The sequence below is a fragment of the Ixodes scapularis genome, unplaced genomic scaffold (genome assembly GCF_016920785.2).
Source record: "Ixodes scapularis isolate PalLabHiFi unplaced genomic scaffold, ASM1692078v2 PGA_scaffold4__175_contigs__length_147842914, whole genome shotgun sequence".
NCBI classification, from domain to species: Eukaryota; Metazoa; Arthropoda; class Arachnida; order Ixodida; family Ixodidae; genus Ixodes; species Ixodes scapularis.
This window is the reverse complement of record NW_024609879.1, coordinates 117413640-117441091: the sequence shown is the minus strand read 5'-3', so window position 1 is coordinate 117441091 and position 27452 is coordinate 117413640. Positions and strand designations below refer to the sequence as shown.

The 27452-nt window shown below is 47.7% G+C and overlaps 1 protein-coding gene across 1 annotated transcript in view; it reads left to right on the top strand.

The window, feature by feature from the left end:
- LOC115322947 (venom metalloproteinase antarease-like TtrivMP_A) overlaps window positions 1-11740 on the top strand; it is a 31285-nt gene extending 19545 nt beyond the window's left edge. The window contains exons 6-10 of the mRNA XM_040212634.1: window positions 1563-1631; window positions 1713-1861; window positions 9769-9818; window positions 11230-11341; window positions 11572-11740. Coding sequence (XP_040068568.1) covers window positions 1563-1631; window positions 1713-1861; window positions 9769-9818; window positions 11230-11341; window positions 11572-11740 — 549 coding nt within the window. The remainder of the gene's footprint in view (window positions 1-1562; window positions 1632-1712; window positions 1862-9768; window positions 9819-11229; window positions 11342-11571) is intronic.
- The last annotated feature ends 15712 nt before the right edge of the window (window positions 11741-27452 follow it).

The following is a 27452-nucleotide window of genomic DNA, read 5'->3' as shown; positions in this document are numbered from 1 at the left end:
ATAAACGAAAAAACGATATTGTTAATTCCCTTCGTTCCTGTAGAGGCAAAGCAACATTCGTCCCTGCAAACGGGAAAGCAAAATTCCTCCCTCCTCTGCATCTCAACATGGTGTCCTGGATCGAGTGAATTGACTCCAATGAGACTTAACAACGACCCCAAGATGGTCGGTTTTGACACGGAACGCTGCCGCGAATCACCCGGAAATAGTTTGCATAGTTCTCAGACCGGAAAATGCATCGCGTTAAAGGCGGCCCTTCAAAACCTGCTAAACAATATCGCAAAAAAAAAAGAGAAAAACAATCAGACAGCTTGAATTTATTTGATGCTTTCTAAGCGAAAGGAGCAGCAAATAAAAACATAAGACAAATTTTTACATACTGTATTTCTTGCCAAGGCCGGCTTCCTACTCAGGCAAGGAAGCTTAGAGTTTAAAACGCAGCCTCTCATTTGCGTTTTGAAAACTGTGATGATAATCCGATTCAGTGGAAGCCCGGCCACTTGTTGCACTTCATGTCTTACCTTTGGTATTCCCTGTGCCAGAATTCCTTCGTTAGCACCGCACATCGTGTAGGAGTATGAAACTATTCGCGAACAGAAGGTTGCTTTCGAAACAGCAAATTCAATGCAGCCTTCCTTGCTCATTGCACGGTTCAGTAGATATCGCGAAGCGTGAAAGGCTCCCCAGTAGATGATAGATTCAAGCCGAGTAACTGAGTAACTACAAATATCTAGGCTAGGTGGCGCTAGCTACCGCCAGGTACCGCTCAAACAATAGGTTGCAAAAAATATATATATATGTATATATAAACTTCGAATAAGTAACTACGACAGTACGCATCTTTGACTATATATATAACGGGCATGGTGGCAGGAGGCCGGAGGCGTGGGTATATAACTGGGAAGAAGAAAAACCTTGGTGAAAACAGCAACAACGGACGATTTATTCTTTGCGTAGTACGGGCTTTGTCCTGACGAAGGCCGGACTCCGGCTGAAACATCGAAGAATAAATCGTCCGTTGATGCTGTTCTCACCGAGGTTTTTTTTTTTCTTCCCAGTTTATATATATATATATATATATATATATATATATATATATTATCGTGCGCAGCTACATATTGCGCTTGAGGCAACTTCATCACAAACAGACACACGTGCACTTTGCGTACAACTACATACGATAGCATCAACGGAACCGGTCATACACAAAAAGGGCATACGCATACAGAACACATACAAACATCAATTTGATCGCGTACTACCCTCATCACTGAATCCGCACATTGTGCTTCCGCTTTAATACTCGTCGTTTTGAAGGTTCAGATCTATTCGATAATTACACAAAAATGATGTTTCTAGTATGAATATATTTGGTAGCAATGTCATTACTTAAAAGGTATTTTGAACGGCTTATGGAATTAACCTCTTAGGAGGAAGTAAACGTCCATCTATTCGCGTTTCATTTCAATTGACTTTTCTCAAGAAACGGAAAGCCCAAATTCTGTATAGACAGAATATTATTGACCTCTTTTCTAAATATTGCTTTAAAATATTTTTTGTAGGTAAACATTCGCTACGAAGACACTTCAAATCCAAGAGTTCAGTTTCTACTCACTACCGTTGAAGTAGCGGTACGTCCTCTTTGTTGTAAAATATATGTCATTTCAATATAGAAACGACTGACTAAAATTTACAGAAAATTTGTTTCCTAGGAGAGGGATTTTGCAGAGGTGTTTTTTGCCCCTGACGTGGACTGCCCAGGCCGGTCTATGAAAAGATACATGGATCCAGTCTTGATGATTAATAAAACTGCAAACGTTTATGGGAAGAGTGATGAGGATGTTACTGTTTTTGTTACATCGTAAGTAACTCCAAGTCCCTAGCACACAAAAATTTACATCTGTAGACAAATTCCTCAAATACAAACTATGTGAATTAATTACGTTTCTACCTACCGTGAAATTAGCCGGCTGTGCTAGCATTTGATACGGGCTCATAACAAAGAGTGAAGTGTCTAACTGTCGTTGTTTGTTTCCCGCAACGAAATCATGTGACTGGCGCAGAAGAGCCATTATTTAAAGGGGTCAATGTCATATTTTTTTTATTATCCGAACCCATTGAAAACGATGCCTGGACATTACCATCTTGGGAACTCAGTATTTGTGAAGTTAAAAATCAATTCTCCGAAGCCGTATTTGAAGTTCCCGCACGGTCCGCGCCAGCGCAGTGACGTCAAAGATTGAGTCGTCCTGCAACTCGAGTCTCTCACACGCCTCCGAACCATCACTACACAAAGTCTCGTGTTCGCCTGCGTCCCGCGATCGAATGCTCTTCTCCGTGCATGCCGGCTATCGCAGTGAGCAGACGACGCTTAACTTTCGAGTTTAAAGTTCTTTTAGTGCCCTTTCAACGATCTAAAACTCTTTGAAATGGTGTGAGGTCGAAGATAACCGCAGCGGACATTTGTGAGCGACTTGAGCGGCCACGCCGTACCGGTTTTGCTTGAAACGCGGCCCCGCGGAGTCGCAACAGGAACTACGGTACACTCACACCAAACCCAATTGTTTTGACCGTTTGACGTTTTATTGTTGTTGTTTTGTTATGTTTTTTCGAAGTTTGAGAGGACGTCGGGCTCCTGAAAAAGAGAACTTTGTCCGATTCCCCGACCCACCGATCATCCTCAGTGCTACATGTGCCGAGCGCCGCCAACGCCGCCATGTTTTCTGGGGAGGATAAAAAGCCAGGAGGCGACTTCACACTGGACTCCGAATTTCGGTGTTTAAAAAAAAAAAGCTATAGTATAGTGCGTTCGCAATTGATTTAAAAAACATGTTTTTCGAATGTCGTTATTAATTATTATAGAGGTATCGCTTACAAATCTTACAAATATAATAATTTTGACGCCACAAATAAAAAGAAGCAAGGCGTTAATAAGAGTAACCCTTCTCCCCCCTTCTTCCCGCCAGAGAGAGAGAGAAATAACTTTATTGAGAAGCTGGTGATCCTAGGCGTCGGCCAAGAGCCCTTGGGCTCTAGCAGCGTCTTCGGCCAGCTGGATGACCCAGTTTTGATCAGCTGGGTCGGAGCTGAGCAACACAGTCTCCCATTGCTCTGCCTGAGTGATTCTGCGACCTGGTGCCGCCGCCTGTGGACAAGCCCATAGCATATGTGCTAGGTCTGCTCTACCTTTACATCTGTGGCTTTTGTCCGAATATTGCCCTGGGTAGCAGTAGCTATACGTAACCGGGTTTGGGTACGAATTCGTTTGGAGAAGTCGCCATACTACGGATTGCCTCTTATTGAGTGATGGGTGAGCGGGGGGAAAGCGGGCCCGCCCCATTCGGTAATGATTTGTAATGTCCCTGTAGGACACGAGCCGATCCCTGCCCGACCATCGGAGCGAATGCGCAAATGTGGTGTTAGGGTCGATGTCTGCTCGGTCGGTGAAGCCTCGAGCGGCATCGTGCGCGCATTCGTTCCCGGCCAGGCCGGAGTGGGCAGGTGCCCATATCAGGTAGATCTTGCCGGTCCGCGCGTCGTTGCGGAAGCCAGATTTAAGGATTGCAGACGCCTCTGGTGAGATTCGTCCTCTCGCGTAATTTAGAATGGCAGACTTGGAGTCGCTCACTACGTATTTGATTTTCGTGGAGGCCGTCATTGCCAGGGCAATGGCCGCCTCTTCGCCCACCTCCGTTTCGCTCGTGCGAAGCGAGCCGGAAGCGATGGAATTTCCCTGTCGATTGACTACCACGAAGGCCATGGCGTCGCGACTCGCGTAATCGGCCGCGTCCACGTACACCACGTCCTCGGACTTTTCGTATTGTTTGTGAAGGGCTTTCGCCCTGGCCTGTCTTCGCCCTAGGTTGTGTACGGGGTGCATGTTTTTCGGTATAGGTGGAATGTGTATGCTCTCCCTTATTGCTGGAGGTAATGCGACTTTGGTTGGGGCAGTCCCCGGATGGGCGATGCCGAGCGAGTCGAGGATGTACCTACCAGTCGGGGTGTAGGTTAGTCGTTCCCGTTGTGCTAAGCGTTGGGCTTCGATGAGTTCGCTGAGGGTGTTGTGGAGCCCGAGTGCCTCGAATCGTTCGGTCGAGGCGGTGAGTGGGATCCCGATTGCTTGTTTGTAAGCTTGCCTAATGAGGGCGTTGATTTTGTGTTCTTCGTCTTTTTTAAGGTGTAAGAACGGAGTGACGTATGTTACCCTGCTTAGGACGAAAGCTTGGACTAATCTTACGAGATTGTGTTCCTTCATGCCGTGATGGCGGTTGGCAATGCGCGAGATGAGTCGGGTGGTTTGATGTACGCTCTTTTCGAGAGCGAGGACGGTTTCGGTGTTGTGTCCGTTTGCCTGTATGCGGAGGCCAAGAACCCGGATGCTTCTTACTATGGGGATGCGTTGTGTCCCACCCGCGAAGAGTGTGACGTTCGGAGGGGTCGGATCTGTGCGCCGCCCCTGCTGGTCGGCCGGTAGAGTAGAAGCTTCGATTTTTGCGGAGCGCAGCTGAGACCGCGAGGGCCTATGTACTGTTCGACTGCTTCGATGGCCTGTTGTAGTGTGTCCTGAATATGACCGTCACTGCCTCCGGGGACCCAGAGCGTGACGTCGTCTGCGTAAAGGGTATGCTGAAGGCCTTCAATTTGATTTAAAATTTTGGGAAGACCAATCATGGCCACGTTGAAGAGAAAAGGGGAGAGGACCGAGCCTTGCGGCGTCCCCCTGCTCCCCAGCTCCATCGCGTCGGACTGGAGTCCCCCTATTGAGAGGGTAGCTGTGCGGTCTGAGAGAAAATTGCTGATGTAGTCGTACACCCGTCTTCCAAGACCAAGTTTGCCCAGGTTCGCGAGGATAGCCGAGTGTTTGACGTTGTCAAAGGCCTTCGTGAGGTCGAGCCCCAAGATGGCTCTAGTATCCAGTGGGGAGCAGTGCGCGCCGTCTATGACGTCGTATCTGAGCCGAAGCATAACGTCTTGCGTAGAAAGTTTTGGTCGAAAGCCAATCATGGTGTGCGGAAAGAGACCGTTGTCTTCCATGTAGCTGTTGATCCTGTTGAGTATGACGTGTTCCATTAGCTTACCCACACAAGACGTGAGGGAAATGGGTCTAAGATTTTCGAGCTGGAGTTTCCTGCCTGGTTTCGGTATCATAACTACCTTTGCCGTTTTCCACTGGTCGGGTAGTTGTCCCCGTTCCCAGCAGACGTCCATGTACCGGGTGAGGGCTTCAACTGAGTCGTTGTCCAGATTTCTGAGCATTTTGTTAGTGATGCCGTCTGGGCCTGGGGCGGAGCGAGTTCGTAGGGCCAAGATGGCCCCTCGAACTTCGCTTACCGTGATGGGTCGGTCAAGTAGGTCGTTGTCCTGTCCCGTGTAGGGAGGGAGGACCTCACGCGGGGAGTCCCCGATGTATCTATCTTTAATGGTCTTGATTAGCTCTGTGTCGGAGCCATTAAATTTGTGTAAAAGTATATTTAGGTTGTGTCTTTGTGTGGTTTTGCTGTTGTCGGGGTCGATGAGACAGCGGAGAATATTCCAGGTTTTTGCGAGCCCTATTTCGTGTTCCATGCGATCGCACGTGCTGTGCCAATTTTGACACGTTAGTTGTTGTGCGTAGTCTTCGATGTCCCGATTGAGGATAGCAAGGCGCCGCCTGAGGTTGCGATTTAGCTTTTGTGTCTGAAGTCTCTCATGCAGACTGTGCTTGGCTTCCCACATGTGGAGGAGCTTTGCATCGGCCTGAGAGAGCTCTGCGTCTTCAGGGATTTCTTTAGTAGCCTGCTTGGCATCCCTGCGGAGTTGTTCCGCCCATTCCTGAATGTGAGCTATCTCCTCGATGGAGGGATTACTCGCTATGTCAGAGGAGGCACGTTCAGCGGCCCGGATTTCGCGGAAGGTGTCCCAATCAATAAGGAGGAGTCGTTTACCGGATGTGCGTCTAGCGATTCCAGTTTCGACCGCGATAGCGACGAGATAGTGGTCGCTGCCTAGGTTTTCTTGAGTGTTGAGCCAACTGGCTTCTTCGTGCGTGTTTTTCGTGAAGGTGAGGTCGGGAGTGGTGTCGCCGCTAACGCTGTTTCCAATGCGGGTGGGGTGTGTTGGGTCAGTGATCAATGTGAGGCCCTCCCTCTGCGCATCGAGCCAGAGGTTGCGCCCCTTGATCGTGTCCCGTTTATATCCCCACTCGGGGTGATGTGCATTAAAGTCTCCGACAATGACCAAGGTATTTCCCCGTGCTAGTTCAAGGGTTTTACGTAAAGGTTTGCCGAATTTGTGGGTGTTTCGGGGAGAGCTGTATACGTTTAGAATGAATGTGCTGTGCGTCCTGTGTTTCCGGTCCGGGATTAATTCAACGAGGACGTGAGCCGCGTACGGCGCGCTTACCCCGGTATCGCGACGAATGGCCGGGAGGTTGCGTCTGACGAGGGTGGCTACCGTGGGTTTTTGCTTGGAGTTTACACCAGAGGCGTCTTCTTCTAAGTCTGAGAAAGATTTGTAATTGGAGAGTTTTGCAAAGGCGCCGGTTTCTTGGAGACAAACGACGTCAGGCAGTTCGTCCGAATTCTTGGTTTTAATAAATTGTTCGAGATGAGCGCGTTTCCTTTGAAATCCTCGACAGTTCCATTGCCAGACGACGAGCGTGCTGGACTTTCGGGTTCTATTGTGTTGGGAATTAGACATTATCGTGAAGATTTTGGGGGCTTTCCGCCGCAGGTGGGCGAAAATAGGGCTTAGTTGATTTTATAGGGCCTGTTCCCCCATCCCTGCCCACCCGTAGGGTGGCGTTTTCAGAGGCTGTAACCCTAGCGTTGAGGCTGGCGATTTGTGTGCCAATACTTTCGGCGAATTGGGCCAGCATAGCTTCGAATTTCGCGCTGAGCGTTTCGTTTAAGGTCTTACTAAGGTTTTCTCCAAATTCTCGGAGCATGTCGTCATCGGCGTTTTTTTTGGAGCCCGAGAGTGCGGGCTGGCTCGGAGTACTGGGGCTTACTTCTTTGGCCCTGCGTTTAGACGGTGGAGAGTCAAGTGGTGAGTCATCCATCGCGTCGGCAGAGCCGTTTTCGGATGGGGTTTGAGGCGACTGCTTAGGTGGCATGGCTAGCTGGTTAGGTTGGCCTGATTTCTTAGCGGCCTGGCCTAGGTTGCAGGGAGAAGGGGGTGGCGTAGAATCGGCACTGGTTCCCTTTAGTTGTGCTAGTTCGGCTTTGAGTTTTTTATTTTCCGAGATGACGAGCTCTAGCATCTGCCTAATTTTGGTAATCTCAGACTGTTGATCTGGATGTTCTGAGCTAGGCCCGCCCTTCGGAGGGGCGGGCCTAGCTCAGGGCCGCCCCTCCGTGGGAGACCGTGTTTGCCCAGCTCACCTTGTTTGTTTGATTGCCTCCGGTTAGCTGCCTTCCGTTTCGAGACGGGGATCTCGACTTGCGTCTCTGGTTCTGGCGGCCTTGGATGCTGGGGCTCCGGCGCCGCGACGACGAGCGCGAGCGATGTTGACTGCTGGCGGAGCTGTCCCTGGTCCCTGGTCCGCGACTCACGTCCCGTCTGCTTTGTCGCTCATACTGCGGGAGGCGTGGGAAGGAGTCCGATCTACCGCGCTGACCGGGCGTGTCTCCGCTGGGTTCGTCTTTCTTGAGTATGGACGGCGTCGAGGCTGGGTTTCCTGAGCCTTTTTGTGGTCGTCGACGGTTGTTCTGTATCTGTTGCTTTTCCCACTTCCGCTTCTTAAGAAGGTAGGGAGTCTGGAAACGGAGTCGGCACTTTTTGTCGCCGGTCGGATGATCCCGGCCACAAAGTGCGCACTTGGGTTCACATTGATGGCTTTCGGACGGGAATTCGGTGCCGCAGATCTTGCAGATCTTTTTGTCGGGTGCTGGGCAGACGTCCGTGCGATGGCCGAGCCTGCCGCACCCGTCGCACACTTCGTGCCGCTTCTTGTGAATGAAGCAGCGGTATTCGGCGCCGCGGTAGTAAACATAGTACGGTACTTTGGTGCCTTCAAAGACGATGATTGCCGAATTTGTCCGGCCCATTCTTCGTGCTTGCAGAATCGTGCTATTCTTCTTATAGATAAGGCTTCTTGTGATATCCTCAGCACTGTCGTATTCGGGGATGTCGTGTATAATCCCCTTGACGGTGTCCTCGGGAGGCGCCGCATAAGCGGTGACGTTGTAGGATTTTTCTCCGTAGCGGAGCTCCTTGACAGCGGTGTATTTGCTCGCATGCTCCATGCTGGGGGTGCTGGCCACAATGATGTTTTTTGCGGGGTTGATTCTCAGGAGATCTTCCTCCGCTTCGTCGTAGCCGAGACCGGTAGCACGGAGCACTCCGTCGCGCAACTCGGCGTGGCTGATCTTTGTGATGTCGAGCCCCTCTCGCGGGCGCAGCACGATCTTTATGTCTTCCTTGGGCAAGGGCGGCTGACGCGGCAGGCGCGGTTTCCGAATCATTTGCTTCTCGGCACGCGGCTGCCGGTAAGTAGGCCGGGAGCCAGCGCCTTCCTGATCATGGGAGTGTCCCGGGGTTAGACCTAGCTGTGCGAGGGCTCGGGCGCCACGTCGACGATGGCTTGTTAGCCACCCGGCCTCCTCGGTGATTTCTTCAGGCGAGATGGACTCGCCGTCTACTTCGATGCTCACCATTGCGTCGCTCCGGGTCCCCCCCGCCACCAATTTTTTTTTTTTTTTTTTTTTTGCGCTGTGTGTGTTTGTGTTTTTTTGTTTTTTTTTCGTTCCTATAACAACAATTTGCATCGTATTGGACAACAACACGAAATACGACCTTCGGGGTGTAAGTGCCCCGATGCAAGTTGTAGTGATTTTGTTTTTCGCTTTTCGGATCAGTTTTTTACCTCCTTGCTTATTTTTATTTGTTAGGTCAAAATTATGAAATTGGGAAGCTTTGTAAACGGTATCTCTATATTAATTAATCACGGCATTCGTAAATCATGTTCTTCCAAACCGCTATGGAATTCTCGTCCGGTGTGTTACTCGGCTTCATACAAAACGCCTAGGCGGACTACGATGCGCGCTCGCGCCTTTACCGCTCATTGAGTCACCCTGCTCCGAAATGACACCTTAGCGGCACCGACGTCACACCTCAGCTGTCGCTTTGTTTCACCTTACGGATTCTGTAGGTTTTTGCGATTTCTTTAATACAAAAGCATGAACTGTCCCGTGGAGCGGAGCCGGCGTTGTCCGTAACCACGACAAGCGGCAGAGAAATTCCTACTGCGGAACGGCTCTTAAAATGGCTGCGACGCGGCCGGCGCGCCGGATGGTTCCAAGGAACGCCACCCCACAGAGCAGCGCTGCTCTCCAGCGCCGCCGCCGTAGCGCACGCCCGCCGCCCCCCAGAAAAGAACCCCGCCAGCCGGCGTCCGCAGAGGTTGCCCCGCTCTCCTCTGCAGAGGATAGCGGGGCGCGCAGCTTGTAGGAATACGCTACTTATATTAATGCTTTCGCATTCCTACATGTAAACAGTCTTAGGTGTCCTCCTGTAATCTTTTATTTCACCGAGCACCCCTACTGTCGGTGTTCACTCAGAAATCGTTTGCCGACCAAGTGGCCAGCACTGACAAAAGTTGAACAGCGGCTAAAATTGCGTTCATTCATAAAATAGCCTCGATGATAACTCAGCTTTCTTCTGTTATATAGAACTGGTGGTCTTCGGAGTCACGGGCTTGGCTGGGGTCTTTTTTTTTTTTTATCCCGCGTGACTGTACACAACGCTTTGTGCCCTTTGTGTATGTTAATTGTATATTTTTGCTTTCAGGGTGGATCTTGCCGACAAGTTTGATGGAACTGTTTACAATCATGTTATGGGTGAGTGTTTTTCATTTCCTGTATTCTGACGTGTCGCATTTTATTCCATGTCACAATTTTTTAGGACTCCGGGCTCACCCGCATATTTGCGTGTTATATGACCAGGTTCATACTGGTATTCAACAAAAGTTTTTATTGCATGGAGGGATGACACTGGAAATAATGTATTATTTTCATTTTGGGAAGGATTGGTGGGACGAACGAAGAAATAAGTAAACGGTACCTGAACGTTGACGAGAAGTAGCAAAGCGCGCAAGTTGTTTGATAAAAGGGACTACTAAGGAAGTCAAATAGTTGGAAATGGTGCCCAGGGCAGTAAGACCCTTTTCAAAAGACGGCGCCATTGCCTGTCCGCCATTGCTCGATCACGTACTCTGAGCATGTATTGGACACGAGGGCTGCGTCAGCGTTCGGCGAGGACTCGGATCCAATCACACACTTCCTGTCAAGGCACTGGCGACTGCCGCTGTAGTTTCTATTTTTGTGGGTCTATTGTGATGCAGTAATTCGCCAGATAATCACCCAAAAACTTACTAATTAACTTTCTATTCTATACGAGAGCCCAAGCACCTCACTTATGTATTTAAAATAGATAGCCCGTCGTCAAAATTTCTCATAATTAGGTTTCACGAACAATCATTTATGATTGGCGTAAGTCACTGTGTGATAGACCTTATCTAATATTAGCGCCCCCTGTTGGCGGCCACGCGCACTATCAAGCCTCCGCGCCATATTTGAGGCTACCCCACCCACCCTGTTCTGCCTGCATAGCGTTCTGCGCGCTAGTTCTTAGGATGTTCTTTTCTTCAGACGTGGTGGTTGCTTTAGGCGGTTCGATACCAGGACCAGGCGGATTTAGTCGGTCGCGCACCAGTCACCCAGCTGTGTTTGGAGATTTGCGTTTGTTAACCAACGTAATAAAACCGGAGACACGGAACAAGAAGGACACACAAAACACCGTCTCAGTCACAGCTTTGTTCGTTTTCCGTGTCTCTGGTTTTATTGTGCTGCTTAATATTCACCAGCTTACCTGTGGCCTAACTCTTCTTTCACTTCTGTTTGTTCTTTGTCACCCTTCTTCCCCTTCTCCAGTAAGATTCCGTTTTTTTGTTTTTTTTTTCATATATATATATATATATATATATATATATATATATATATATATATATATATATATATGTATATATATATATATATATATATGTATATATATATATATATATATATATATATATATATATATATATATATATATAATCTTGAATCTAGTATATGTTCCCTCACAAAGTGAGGGAACACATAATGCAAATGTAATGCGCAAAGAAAACGTACCGCCAGGAAACATTTGTCGGCTGTTCGCCGCATATTCACTCAATTCATGTACAGCCTAAACAATTCTATTTTTTTACAGGACAGGCGCAACTTGGAGGTCTCTGCAAGGACGGAAGGCGCGTTGCAATCGTGGAGGATGTACCGCCCACTTACTCTTTGATTCAAATTATAGCGCACGAACTTGCTCATACGTAAGTTCAAAATAACAGTTTTCCTTCATAATAAAAAAAATATTTAAGCCAGTGTGTCATTAAAAAACCTGTCAAGTCAATGCATTAAAACGGCAATTTATTGGGCGGTCGAATTAATGGTTCGTGAAAGCTATCCTGTTTGGCACATTTGGGATTTTTTACTCTTACTAGTGAAATAACAATATAACGAACATTTTGTGTACTAAATTTATATCTTTTTTAACTTACAGACTTGGAGTTTCCCATGATGGCGAAAAGCCTCTTCGGAGTATAGCTCATAAGGTAAAAAGCAGCTGCCATCGTTCGTCCGGGCACTTGATGGCACCCTCAGCACACGGAGAGAACCACGGGCACTTTTCGAATTGCTCTATTGAGCAGATTGAGGCCTTTGTTGGGTAAGAAACATCTGTGAACATAAATTTGGCATGTTCGTTAGGTGCACTGGCACCAAGACATTCACAAACACGTATATCCCCCCCCCCCCCCTCCCCTCGGTAGAAAACGGGCTGAAACACTCGGTCTAGTTTTCTGCTACCCCTGCGAGGTCCCCGCAAGCTCAATTATTTCTCAACTTGTCAAACCGATCAAGCCAAAAGCTACTCTTTGTGTTCGAGCACTCATTAGCATTTAAGCTTCTCCAAAAACGGGCCGGTACCCCAAAAAACGCGGAGGGCTGTTGTAGTTTATGACGTCCGCGATAGCACCACTGTGTGTTACAATTACCGGCACCACATTGCTTCGCGGAAAACAGTATATTGTGATCAGAACGGAAATTACCGGAATGTTTGTTCTGGCACATTAGTGTGAACCTCTATGGCATATGATAAATTCTTGCTAAGGTATTCCGCTCGTGGAGAAGAGTTATTCTAAGAAACGTGGCAAAAGGGGCAATTAAACAAATATTTCAGCCAAAGTTTATATCCAAAAACTAGGCACTTAAGAAACTCAAACAATACACTTGGGAAACTTGACCTTTTCCTCTTATGAATGACAAGGAATCACTTGCAAACGAGTGTTTTACTGGCGCTTAAACATGATTATTTTTGTATTTCTTCCTACAGTATAATATCCAGTCTAAAACTATCTTTTTTGTGTAGTTTCTGGTACGAGTCATGTGCTTTGCTGATTAAAGTGTATTACGGTACAGGCCCCGATAAAAAGAAAAATACATGGAAGAGTTTGACTTCTGAACGGGACTGTGGGTCAGTACCGCCCCGTATAAGAATTTTGATAGAATCATCAAAACGGGTAGCAAAATAGTGAGTTGCTTCGACACATGGCAACATTGGAGGTCGTTGCGAACCCAGGCACAACTACTTCTTTTTATCGGGTTTTAGCTGTTGTTCTATACACGAACGTAGTGTTTACTAAAAAGAGCCGCGGCAGTGCGCACCGAGCAGGCGTAATTCCTGATTTTGTATTAAGTTACCTCGCTTGCTTTATGTCCCCACTCAAACAGCTTAATTAAGCCATTCTGCTTGTACTGGTGGCTGTTCTGAGACATACTACAGCTGCTTGAGCTTCCTCAACGACATAGAAAAAAATTACCAAGGACATGGTGAATTAATATATTACCTCTAAAAAGGCACTCATGTTTTTTGTGTTTTTTTTTTTTTTTTGTTTTAAACACGCTTGTTTTTGATGGTATATTTTTTTTGGCTCTTAGTCAATAAGAATGACCTGCTCTACACTCTTAGAAAAAAAAAAGGTATGAATAGTCCTCCCTTAGGGGCGGTACGCCCTTGTAACCTATGTTCGTTTAGAAAGGGAGAAACTGTCGTCCCTGAAGCAGGGGAGCAACTAGTTCCTCCGTCGCCTGCATTTCATTATGGCGGCCCCGAATCGAGCAAATCGAGCCTAATAAGGGTTGGCGAGGATGCTAAATCTCTTGTACGAGACGAGAGCAGCAGCAAATAAAAGCGTAACACGAGCTTTCCGCGAACTGTGTTTATTTCTGAAGCCAGATTCCCCCCCCCCCCCCCCGCCCCCCCCACAGGTACAGAAACATGCGTTTCGAAAGCAGTTACTCAGTCTTCTCGTCGACAACACTGCGATGTTAAACGGAGACAACCGATACCCAGTTACTTCGCGCACTTTGCGTCTTACCTTTGGTGTTCCTCGAGTCACAATTCCTTCGTCAACCGCACATCACGGAGAAGGGCAAACTCTATCCGCGAAACCAAAAGCCGCTCTCGGAAGAACAAACTCGAAGCCGCTGTTTATCGCGTAGCGTGAAAGAAGGCTAAATCGCTAGCCACCAGATGGCGGGGTCAAGCAGAGTAATTGCAAGTAGCTAGGCTAGGTGGTGCTAGATACCGCCCAATTCATGTTTTTCAAAAAAATAATTTGCTTTTCTCAGGCCACTACTGCGCTTCAGAGCCGTATATGTAGAGAGTTTGGCCATTCGTTGGGAAGTATAGGAGAGAAATGAGGAGGCGCCATTGGCCGAAAGCGGGCTGGGCGTGTTCCAGGGCGTCTTCAGAAATTCGAATGTGACCAACCAGAAGCCGGAAATAATACCCTGGCGGTGGTCGCAAGAAACAAACCTGATAACTGGATTAGAGTAACTCTCGATGACTGAAAATATGGTACACGTGATGTTTCAATCACGCTCATCCAAAATGATGGTGGAAGAGTGCGACTAGCGGAACGATCGACATAACCCGTACGCCAAGCGCCGAGGGCCGGGAATCTGCCGTCCGAGCGGTCACACTGTGTTCGAACAAAACAGAGTTGAGCGGCGCATTCGTTTCTTACATCTTTCTACATGACCATGATCAAAACAACACGTGAACCCTATTTTCAACCACGAAGAGGTACTACACGTCACTCTTACGCGCTTATTAAAACCATTTACGACCTTTCATCAGAATGGTTTCTCGCTACCACCGCTAGGGGATACTTTTCGGCTGCTGGTTGGTCAAGAGAGCATGCCAAGCCCTCTTTCCGAGTCTGGTGCACGCCCTGGCTCTGCCCGCGGCTCCCATTGACCAAACTCTTTACATATATGGCTCTGCTGCGCTTGGGGATCCTCTACTATACACACATTAAGCTTATTACAAACATCAGGTGAACATACATTGAGCACATACACGGCACACACAAATATCAATACAACGGAACACCCCACTAACCCGGACACTACACCCGTGCTTTGCGTTTCCGCCTTTTATACTGGTCGTTTTGAACGTACGGAACTTTTCAGTGACTCCCTAAGCAATAAAAAATATTCCCAGCGTGTTGATTTTTTCCCAGCAATGTCATACCTCTAAGAGTATTTTGAATGGCTTATGGAATGAATCTCTTATTAAAAAGTAAACGCTCGATCATGCCGTAACTATTTGAAAGCCAATAAATCAAGCCGCTCCAATGGTGTTCAAAGCCATGAGTTTGTTTCCCCACACGGCAAGTCGTGGCCGGTATTTCTATTGGTTTTTCTATTGTTCCTGCAATTGCCGTCTTGAATCTCTGTAGAGCGGATATTCACTCGGCTGGAAGTGATGCTTCATGGGCTGAGAAATCGCTTTTCGATCAGCTTGAATGCAGTCAAAGCCGCGACTTGCGGCAGGTGTTCAGAGTACGGAGCTACGCCGTGGCGAGCCCGTAAACTTCTAGCGCTCATCCCAGCGCGCCACTTGGAGGGCAGTTTCTCCAGGAATTGTAGTATATTTAAACAGCAAAATAAAGGGTACCTCTTTTTTTCGATTTTACCTACTATTGTTTTTTAATGCCGAAATTCCATACTGTAAATGTACGTACTTTCCGTCACCATTCCGTACTGTTCAGTCCATGCCCCAGACCGCAATCACTCTCGGGGACGAGACAATTCCGACAGTCACATTGGCCACTGTACTGTTCAGACCAGCGTTCCAACATGACTATCCGCACGTTGATCGATTGCACGTAATCCCTCAAGTGGTATTAAACTTTTTAATGTAAAGTGAAATATCAACCTGCGACACCCCGCCCCCTCCGATCACGGCCCGACCAGCGGCATCAATGCCCAACAGTTTACGATCTCATCTTCTTGATACACCACTGATACGCGAACACACGGTCACATCGGCGATAATTCCAGTCTTCTGTTCACAACCCACAACACTGCCATCACGATGTTGCAGCTATGTTGCTGACACGCACAAACACCGAACCACGTTGAACGCCGGTTGCACTCGGCATCGGAAAACAGAACCGAACTCAGCACGGAAGGCACCCAGGCAGCCGGCAGCAAAACCTGCCTGTCTTGGACGCAGTTCCTGCGGTTTCTATAACGCCGAAAACGTCGACACAGTTCCGCGTGGTTTCGCTACTGTAGTGACTGTAACTGTAGTTCCGTGCCGCGCGAGTCCCGCAATCCGGAGACGGCCATCCCCCAGTTCACGTGGCGCTGCTGGCACTGCTCCGGAACTTCGCTGTTTCAAGCGGCCTCGTTTCTTCGTTTGATAAAATTAGTGATAAAAACCTGAATGCAAGCGAAATTTTCTGCAAGTTTAGACTAGAAGACGGAATTACAGGCGCACTTCGCTGCCGCTGAAGCTCAATCAACTCAACAGCTAATTATTAAACAACGTGTGCGACCTGCTCGAAAAACGAAACCGAAAGAAGATGAGTCGGGAGGGCGAAAGCTTTCTCCCGTCTGCCTGGAAAAGGAGAAAAACGTTCCGTTCCTGCCCTATTCTCGTGTCCGCTTGGGGGCGCGTCAGTAGAAGGGAGGAAGACGCGGAGAGCCGCAGCTTGGCCACCCCTCTACTAGGGCATCGCCATGCAGGTTCTCAAGGAGTTTGGGAACGGCCTTTCCCTCTAAATTAATTCCTGGCATTGTATACTAGGCGATACCTGCTGTAGTCTATGGGTTACCTTTGCAGGGAGATGGAGGCATCGATGATCACACGTACGGCAATTGCCCATGTCGCACATCATCAAGGAAGGTCTTCATGAAGCAGGCAACTTGTCCTGTCGATGGAGACCCAAACATATCCTGCATATGTGGGTAAAGTGCCTAAAATTTAATTACAACTATAACTACTTCTCTCCAAAAGCATCATGACATCAAAGCTTGCAGCTTTGATGTCGCAGCCTGGCCTTTTTCGGTCGGCCAGGGTGTCGAGAGTGTTTTGTAGTGACCCGCCACACGCCCTCAAAGTTGAACTTGTGTCTTACTCAAATTTCGGAAGAGAAGCCTACTACCAAGTATGATAGAATTGTAGCAGGGGATCATGATGTTAGCTACGTAGCCCCCACAACCCGACCTCCATTATCGCCAGCCCCTTTGCCGTCTACTTCATCGCCCATCATGACTACCCGTCATCCCTTGTGGTTGACGCTTGTTCGTAGGGAAGGACTGGCTGGCACTGCTGGGCTCTGCGCCGCTACTCATCCCAATTCCCAAATGGAGACTGCGGCTGACCGATGACATCTGTCGTCCGCTTCCTTTCTTCGGTACTTTGCTTCGGTTAAGGAACTGTTTTTTGCAGATAGTATAACGTGTTGAAATCGCTTACCTACTAATTTCAACGGCAATTCATCTTGGAAGTGCCCACGGAAAGCTGGTGTCGCGATGTGTGGTGATATCAAACGCAGAGAGTGCCTGAAGAATTTTGAGGTTGCTCAAACGATTTGTGGATATGTTTGGACGCACTTTATGACAAACAAATCGGCGGCAACCGGCTCATAGTCAGGTCTTCTAAATTGCTGATTGCGACACTTCCCTGATGACTTGCTAAGTGCTTGGATATGGTCAAAAAACTTCGAGTGAAACCTATTCCTTCAGACTACGGATACGGAAGGCTCCGCTTCTCAGGGCGCGATGACCCAGGTCCCCTCTACAGCCCATCGAGACTTTGGACGGCGCTCGAATGCGTGCTCAGAGTGCAGTCCAGTGTTACTTTAGTGCCATCGGACGGCACTCAGATACAACCTGGATTAAAACAGTTCGCTTTTATTGTTATTGCGGTCACTGTGTAGGTCACTCACTGAGGTGAAGAGGAGGTGAGATGCGGTCCAGACACCGCCGCGATCAATGACCGAAATCCAACGGTTCCGCAACTTGCTGACCCTTGTAAAACCAGGAGAACTGCCCACAAATTCACTTTACTGCGAATTGTATTATGCTGTGGGACTGAACGGTGAAATGTAATGCCTGCGGAAGAATAATCTCAACGGTCCTTGTAGTCGCGCACACTGCAAAGCCCCATCCTGGCCCCTCCGACGCGCGATGCCACATACTTTCGATTCCTAGAGCTCGCCTGTTCATCGCAGTTCGCCCAGTCTGCCGCTCACGGCAGCGCTCGCTGTATCCCTTCCGTTCTGATAAAACCCACTAGACAGAACGAGTGAACGGGTGTGGTTTCGGAAAACGTAGTGTCTAGAAAACTGTCCGACGGCACTCTTGCAGAGCGTTCAAATGCCATCCGACGGTACTCCATTCGCGCGTTCAAGTGGCGTCTGAAAGTCTCGTATAAAACGAGTTCTCAAAACGACTTTTACGAAGGGGAGTGTGGCATATTGGTAAGATGTGTCACATAAGCACGTGATCCCGGGTTCGATCCCCACTGCGGGCTTACTTTATTGCTTTTGTTTTCTCGAACATTTTATTTTGCCGACGCATTTGGCGATATGTACATCTATTTTTTTACCATTAACACAGGAAAAAAACGAATGTTGTCGCCGAAATTTCGCTGAACGAAATAGCATGGTACTTCGTTTCCGGAGGTGCATCGGGGAAAGCGGGGCTTGGTTTGGACGCCGCGAAGCGGCGTGTACGACAGGGCCAAATGGGTCAGTAGCTTTGTAATTTGCAGCCGCATACTGTCGCCGCGAAGCGGCGTGAACGCAGGCGGGGGTGTGTGTTAACGAGCTCCCCAGTGATACACGCGCCGTCCGACTCCCGGACGGCACTCGTAGGCGCGATTGGAGTGCCGTTGGGCGGCACTGTAGACACAGCCTTCGGAAAGTGCTTTGTGGCCCCTTCCCGAACTTGCGCTACCATGCTTTCGTGGATACTCACCCTTGATGAACGAACTGTGAAGTGGGACCGGTCAGTGATTCGGTATTACTTTCGCTGCAATCGGAGGCGTTGATTTGAACCGCTCGTGCCGTCGGGCGGCACTGTAGACACAGCCTTCGGAAAGTGCTTTGTGGCCCCTTCCCGAACTTGTGCTACCATGCTTTCGTGGATACTCACCCTTGATGAACGAACTGTGAAGTGGGACCGGTCACTGATTCGGTATTACTTTCGCTGCAATCGGAGGCGTTGATTTGAACCGCTCGTTCTCGAAATAGGAGCCTTGTCTTGAACAAAACCATCCAATAACACAAAGGCCGCAACCACGTCGCACACAACTTTCTACCCGCCACACATGCGTTGCGCCATCTTGGGTCCCAGTGTTGCCAGGTGAGGAAAACAAAAATCAGTGGATACTAGATAGAACTCAATCGAACTCCCTAAAATCAGTTAATTAACTTATACACTTTTTTTACTCCGAGACTAATCTTTTAGCAAATATCATAAGCTATAAAACAGCAGTTTAGATAAAACTGTATTCCCAAATTGAGCTATAATTAGTATTATTTTTATTGCGTCACTCTGCTGCAATGTCCGACAGAAATGTTTTAACGTCCAAAAGTCGGTTTGATTGTATCAACTATTCCGATGACTTGACTCAACGCTGCAATACAAAAACCCAAACTCCTCTGCGTGAAAACGGAACTACGTGGATGCGAGTTGCAAAACCTCTTCGTGGTCTGGAAACACTGTACGGGCGGCCGTCTTGAGTTTCGGTTTCTCCGCATTTCCTTCTAGGGCATGGACGCTCCGCCACTGAGTGCGATTCGGAAATTTTATTGTTTTCTGACTTCCGACCGATCACCCAACGTGGCCGAAGAGCTAGGCCGTCATGCGCTTCATCTCTGAGGACACTCTTTTTTCGATGCGAACACCGATGAAATCGTACTGTTTAGCGGTAGACTGCCTACCGTGTTACATGCGACTCAATTTTTTTTTTTTTTGTTATTGACAAAAGTGTTTTATTATTATTATATTTTTTTAGAAAGCTCTGTGTTTCAATGGAAACTGTGCCCTGGGAAATATTTTTCAGACGTTGCAAGAGCTAAATTGGTTTCAGATAGGAAAAATTGGGTTGTGTGTGTGTTTATACAGCCTAGAACTTGGTCTGCCTCACAGGGACGACGAGTCTCCCAGCTCTAGATGAGAAATTTAGCCAGTGCAGTACAATCGCTAGCCTGGGGTCTTGAACGTGCACCACGCAGTAGTGATACACGACCGCACGCCGGTACGATGCTCATCCAAAAGATAGCACTTACCTCAAGCACAGTTGACGGATGTTTCGCTATTATTGAAGATTTGTTCAACCCTGGCAGGATAACTGCATTGACTTTCTCAAGACTAAACAACTTTTTTTTCACCTCGGCTGCGAAAAAAAAAAAAAAAAAACGACGTAAAAAAATGAGTGTGAAATGAGGTTGGCACCACCCGTGTTGCTCCACTCGACGTCCGCCACGTAAGTTTTCGCCGCCGCGGCCGTCGAATTTTTAGCCACTGCGATAGCAAAATCCCTCTTCCATGAATGGTGAGCAAACAGACACGTAGTCTGTGTCTGTTATGTTTTCTATTCAAGAATATTTCAACAACAAACTTCTGTTTTGTTTTAGATGTGTTTTACAAAGCTCGTTTACCGACGCCAGACAAAGTGTATGGAAATCGCTGGAAAGCAACGAGGTTGTTTTCTGGCTTTCCAAAACATTAAAGCAAGACCTCTGTGGTGTAGAATATTTAAACTCTCGGTATTTTCCGCACACATTGAGCTACTTGCGCATCAAGAAAAACGACTCTACGACGCGCATAAAAAAAAAATTCATAGAGAGGTTCGGTACAACTTCGTGAAAAGATTCAGCCCAGTTTAACAGTTGTAAATGGCTTCACGCCGCGCGATAACGTGGACATGTTTCTTCGCGTTGTCATTGATTGTTTTCCTAAATTTTTCTCAAGATTTGTGAAACAAACTATCAATATTAAAAAAAGCTGGAAAAAACGCCCGTTCCTGCTTACAGAAAATTGAAAGAATAAAACACAAAGGACAAGCACAGGACAACCACTTTCTTTCGTGAAAGAAAGTGGTTGTCCTGTGCTTGTCCTCTGTGTTTCATTCTTTCAATTTTATGTATTCATGTTCAACCCGCTCGCCTTCACCAGTCCTGCTTACGTCGAGAAGTTTGGGTTGGGAGTCGCTATCAGGTGGATCCTTTTCGCATCCCAAAACAAGATTGAATCGATGTTCTTTTTTTTACCCTTTTTAAATGTATTTTTTCACAGATAACGCAGGGCTATCTGGCTACGCTAGCACTGAATCAACATTAGAAACAGGGACATAGGTACTTCGCATGAAGCGCAGCAACAGGAGCAACCTAAATGCGGTATACGAGACACGGCCGGACATGCCGGGGTGACTCGCGGTTCTAACATGAAAGCTACATCGGTGCTGTATGCGGGAACAAAAACATCAGCGCTTGATTAGCGCGTGTAGCCGCCGCAGTGAGGTAAAGCCCCTCATCTTGGGAAAAGTGGCGTCATTAATTGTTTTGGAAATGCTCAAGACACGTGCCGCGCGTTACTTCTGGGAAGAGCATAACGTCTGAAATATTGATCATTGCTGCGCTGTGCAGCCATGATCTTCCCAAGTACGGCACGTGCCTCGTGGATCCACGCACCTTGCGCTACTTTTGAAACGTGAAGGGGCTTTAGAGTGAGGATCGCTGAAGCGCCTCTTACGTGCTTCTCGCCGGGAATACATTCGTGTTATCTTAGTGCGGACAAAGCCCCAAGCTACGAGCGCGAGCTCCTAGTGTGACAGCGGCCCTTTAAACGAGCGCTCTAGCTGCAGGACCAACTGTAAAAATTATTGACACCAAGTATAGAATTTCGAACGGGGGCTGATGGCGCGTGCTCATTTTTGTTTTCTTGGTTTAAATATTTTTATTCATTAGCGCGCGTGGATAGACGCTGTAGTGCCGCTTTATATTGGCACGCTCACGCCCTCGCCAGACAACACGGCCGCCGCTCCGCCATCACTCCCTCTGACCAGACAAAGGAGCCCCGCAAAAGATGGGACGTTTGCAGTATTGATCTCTATGAAAATATACCTAATACTAAATTACCCAAGCATCAAGAAGAATGCAGGGATTGGTGTTCCAGGCGCCGCACGCCTATGCCTTCCCCGTGTAAAAGATTCGAAGTAAATAAGCAAAATAAAGCGTTGACGAACGCGCGTGTAAGATGCAATTTGTTTTAGACATCTGCTTTGGAAAGTTACTAATGTGAGGCCAGCACGTGCGGCGCGTGGAACACCAATTCCTGCATTCTCCTTGATGCTTGGGTAATTTGGCGATAGGTCTATTGTTGATCGCGCATACCAATACCACCTAGAAGACAAGGCCTGCGCATGACGTTTCGTTAGTAGATCCCCGACCCGCCCCAAGCGGCAAACACCCCGAAGCTTGACGAGAGTAGGGGCCGCGTCGCAGCTACGTCGCACTCACTTGCGGCCGCAGCTGTGTGCGTGACTGCTGAGCGCGAGCTGATAGCCAGCTTCCAGTGCATTTGCGACGTGCACGCGAACGCTCCCTCGGCCAGGAGCGCGAGCTAGCACGCGCTCCTGGCTTTGAGACGCGCATTTCTAGCGCGCGCGCTCGTTCTGGGGTAGAACGCTTCGAAGCAGCTTCCCGAGGTATAAACAGCGCCCTCGAAAATGGCGTCCAGTGTCAGCGTCCAGCGTCCAACGAAGGGCTTTTCAGCCCTTCGCGCAGCAGTAAGGCAATTTCACTCATGCATTTGACGCTCCACGTGAACGTCTAACTTCATCGTATGCTATTTGCAAGAGACACTCGGCGTGAGCATCTCTTTCATTATCTGTTACACAAACCACTGAAGCAGGCGATGGAGCAGACGATGTAGCAGACGATGCTGCTCATCCGGGCTAGCTAGGGGGCGCTGAGGGGATCTACTAGTGATGACGTTTAGAGGAGGAAACGCGCAGGCCTTGTGTTCTAGGTGGTATTGCGCATACCCGCTTGGTCGCTGAAGTGCTAGTGAAGTCACCGGGCGGCCATCTTGCAAATAAACAAATTGCGGTTTTGCTAGCGTTACAGAGGCAGCCGTCAGCGTGCTGGAGAAACGTTTTCTACTCGTTCGTCGTCATTCGTAAAAGAGGTTTTCCAAGACCCTGTGTAAGCGTTGAGACTTACTTTTGAGAACACGTGGAAAATTTTACGAAAGGGCAGGGCCGCACGAAAAAGCCACAATTCGTCGAGAGCAGGTTTCACCGGTCTCGCGACGTAATCAAAATTTCCTTGTCACGCCGAAGTGCTACGTCTCTGTGCCTTCGTACGCTTGGATACCGATCAAGATTCGACGTCATGCGGATGTGTTTTACTAGTACAATGTGCGTGAAGGTGTGTGTGCCTCTACAGCAGCGTTTTACTTGACTCTGCCGACTGTATTTGTAACTTGCGGCACTCGCAGTCCAGAAACGAGCTACATCCAGCATTACGTGGCGGCGGAAGAAGGGCGGAGGGGGGGGGGGAGTACGTTTTTTTTACGGGTTACAGAATACCAAGGAACATTAGCTCACCACTGATCAGTGGTCTGACCCGTGGGTCTGACTCATGATCAACAACTGCACGTGACATCAAATTTGAGCGCGGCTCGATTAATTATGATTGGTGAACGGATCCGCTTCAAAGATTTTCAATCTCGCTGTTTGTACTTTTACCTTTTGCCTGCTCAGCAGCGTTGCTCTATTAGTTCTGCTATGTCATCGATTAGAGATCAGTGCTGCAATCTTTTGCGGGGCGCCTTTGTCCGGCTAGAGGGAGCGCGAACCACCCCTCTATTAGGGTGCCTCAATGTGCGTTTGTCATAGGGCGAAGACACTCATTGTTGTATTGAAAACTGCCTGCGCATGCCGAATGACCTTAAAGGGGCGATGCAACGGTTTTTGTATTTTGCGCAAATACCGCTTAAAACGGATCCCTAACGCTAATGACCCGTGAAATACCCGTTCGTCTTTCACCACACGCAATCGAAGTCGTAGAAAAAAAAAATAAAGAAAAACGAGCACCGTTCACCCCCTCAACTCGCAACCATAACAAGCGGCCACGTGATCTGGAGCCTATTATATGCCGCCAATGTTGATCATAGCCGTGCGCTGGGGTTGGCAAGGCACAGGACACGCGCTGAGTTCCAGACATTGTTATGGTTAGGCTGTTGTCGTCATTGCAGCGATTGGACGCAGGATATTACCCAAATTCTTCTCGAGCTAATGCTTTTCGAGCTCGAGCTTCTCGAGCCCAAATCAAGTGTCCACGCAATGCTCGGGTCCAATCTATGAGCCGCATTCAAATATCGTCACTGGGCGGGACTGCCACCGCCCAGCTACGTCATCAGGTTTTGCGAAGGAGAGAATGAATGAAAACGCTCGGTTTTTTCCTCGAAATTACAGCGCTACAAAGGTGTTTTTGGTCAGTGGCGTTGCGTGCGAGTATCCTTGAGTCCCACTTGTGCCAGTGAGCTCGTGTAAAGTGAAAAACATTCCAATTGAATATCGTTGCATCGCCCCTTTAAAATTGCGCCAAAGCGCCGGGCAGGGCTAAGCGCTCGCTCCGAACGAGATCGAAGCGCGCGCATTCTGGGCATAGAAATGGCCGAGATGCCGCCACCCTAAGACAGACGTGGCGAAACTGTATGAAGGCACCCTACCCTCTATCCTGGGAAAAGTGGTGCCATTCAATGTTGTGGAAATGCTCGAGACACGTGCCACGTGTCTCGAGCACGTGCCACGTGTCTCGAGCATAGACGACATGTTCTGTGAAGAACATGTCGTCTAAAATCTAGCTCAGTGCTGCGCTGTGCCGCCATGATCTTCCCAAGGGCTGCACGTTGCACGTGCCGCGTGTATCGACGCATCTTGCGCTACTTTTTTTTAACATGAAGGGTCTTTAGTAATGATAAAAGCCCCTTCATATTTTAGAAATAGCGCTTATCGCGTCGATGCACGAGGCAAGTGCAACGTGCAGGTCTTGGGAAGATCATGGCGGCACAGCGCAGCACTGAGAGAGATTTCAGACGCCATGTTCTTCCCAGAAGGGGCGCGTGTCACGTGTCTCGAGCATTTCAACAGCAATGAATGCCACCACTTTTCCCAGGATAGAGGGACTTTAGTAATGATGGCGGAGCGGCGAAGGAACTTAAAGCGGCGCCATGTCGTCTGGCGAGGACGCGAGCGTGCCTACATAAAGCGACACAACAGCCTCTATACACGCGCGCTACTGGATAAAAATATTTCAACTAAGAAAACCAAAATGGAGCACGCGCCATCAGCCTCCGTCACCTTAGCCTGGACCATTAAAACAACCTCGTTGCTTTGCAGCGATTTCCATACACTTTGTCTGGCGTCGGTAAACGAGGTTTGTAAAACACATCTAAAACAAAACAGAAGTTTGTTGTTGAAATATTCTTGAATAGAAAACATAACAGACACAGACTACGTGTCTGTTTGCTCACCATTCATGGAGAAGGGATTTTGCTATCGCAGTGGCTAAAAATTCGACGGCCGCGGCGGCGAAAACTTACGTGGCGGACGTCGAGTGGAGCAACACGGGTGGTGCCAACCTCATTTCACACTCATTTTTTTACATCGTTTTTTTTTTTGTTTTTTTTTCGCAGCCGAGGTGAAAAAAAAGTTGTTTAGTCTTGAGAAAGTCAATGCAGTTGTCCTGCCAGGGTTGAACAAATCTTCAATAATAGCGAAACATATCCGTCAACTGTGCTTGAGGTAAGTGCTATCTTTTGGATGAGCATCGTACCGGCGTGCGGTCGTGTATCACTACTGCGTGGTGCACGTTCAAGACCCCAGGCTAGCGATTGTACTGCACTGGCTAAATTGCTCATCTACAGCTGGGAGACTCGTCGTCCCTGTGAGGCAGACCAAGTTCTAGGCTGTATAAACACACACACAACCCAATTTTTCCTATCTGAAACCAATTTAGCTCTTGCAACGTCTGAAAAATATTTCCCAGGGCACAGTTTCCATTGAAACACAGAGCTTTCTAAAAAAAAAAAAAAATAATAAAACACTTTTGTCAATAACAAAAAAAAAAAAAAAATTGAGTCGCATGTAACACGGTAGGCAGTCTACCGCTAAACAGTACGATTTCATCGGTGTTCGCATCGAAAAAAGAGTGTCCTCAGAGATGAAGCGCATGACGGCCTAGCCCAGGCAGCACACGATATTGGGCCAACATTGGAATTGATGGGACAAAGAATGGCCCAACAATGGCCCAACTGAGCCATGTGTTTACCAATATTGGAATTACCTGGGCCAATAATGGACTATCATAGCCAATGTTTTTCCAATATTGGTGATGCACTGGAATAAGCTGTCCAATATTGGACTGTGAAAGCCAATGGCTTGCCAATATTGGATAAATGCTGGCATAACCTGTCCAATATTGGACTGTCAAAGCCAATGGTTTTCCAATATTGGATATATGCTGGCATAAGTTATCCAATATTGGACTGCCAAAGCCAATGGCTTTCCAATATTGGATATATACTGGCATAACCTGTCCAATATTGGACTGTCAAAGTCAATGGTTTTCCAATATTGGATATATGCCGGCATAAGTTATCCAATATTGGACTGTCAAAGCCGATAGGTTTCCGATATTGGATATATGCTGGCATAACCTGTACAATATTGGACTGTCAGAGTCAATGGCTTTCCAATATTGGATACATGCCAGCATTAGCTGTCCAATATTGGACTGTTAGAGCCAATGGCTTTCCAATATCGGATGCATGCTGGCGTAAGCTGGTCAATATTCAACTGTCAAAGCCAACAGCTTTCCAAGATCAACTCATGCTGGCACAATCTGGTCCAATAGTGGACTGTAAAAGCCAATTTGGATTTCCAATTTTGGAAGTATGCTGACTTGTGCTGGTCATATTGCACTGCCAAGGCCAAGGGCTTTCTAATATTGAATGTATGCTGTCATATGCTGTTCAATATTGGAGTGTTAAAGCCACAATTTCCAGTATTGGAAATACAGGGATGAAACTGGGCAAAGCAGCTTTGGAGAAATTTTGGGAGCAGAAAAAAACTATTTTCATGCAGGCTAGCAGCAAAAACGAGGTTCTGGAGCAAGTTGGGACCAGCATTCGTCAGTTTTAAGAATTAAAATAGAGGCTAAATGTCACCTGGTTTTCAAAACTCAATGAAATATGGCATATAGATAACTTAATCAATGGGAACTCAACAGTGGTTTAATTAACCTTTTATTTGAAGCATTTTTCACAGACTTACATGAAAATTAGACAAATCATATAAAGCAAAACTGCACGACAGTGCGACACATGATGGAACCAACTTGCAAAGTGGTAAAAGTAAGCAAACAGATACATATATACTGCGCCTCGATCTGGCTGGCCGCGCTCGCTCTGCGGAAATGTGAGCGTGGGACTCTCGAACCCCGTTAGCTTACTGATGCTGCAAGACGCTACTTTGTTGTCGCGAATCATTTGCCCGTCGAACGGTCGCGAAGCCGTTGCGCCCGGCGTACCCTACGCAGCATATTTCAGAAACCGTTCGCGCAGCATCGCAACCTCCTTACTGCGAGCGTCGGTGATTCATCGTGTGTTGAAAGTCGGACGATGTGCTGTTCGAGGTGTCTTTTATGAGCAACTCTTTCGTAAAAAAATTTGAAGTTTAAAAACGCGAACCTAACAGTGTACAAACAGTTTTAAATTTATTGATAAAAAAGATATTTATATATTTATAGATATATTTGTGTACATCGTGCGCAAAAAATAGTCGCGCTTAGTTCTTCATTCTAAATTATAATGTAAGTTATACGACGCAAAACATACTGTCGTCACACTTGCCCCGTTTAGAACCACTTTTGGACTGGACAGTTTCTTTAGAAGTCCGAAAGCTGACCTTCAAAGAGCTGTCCTGTTAAATCGGTAATGACAGCAAGGTAGACGCTATGCGTGTTTAAGGCCAATCCTGTCTCCGGTTAGGGTCACGTGACTACTGTC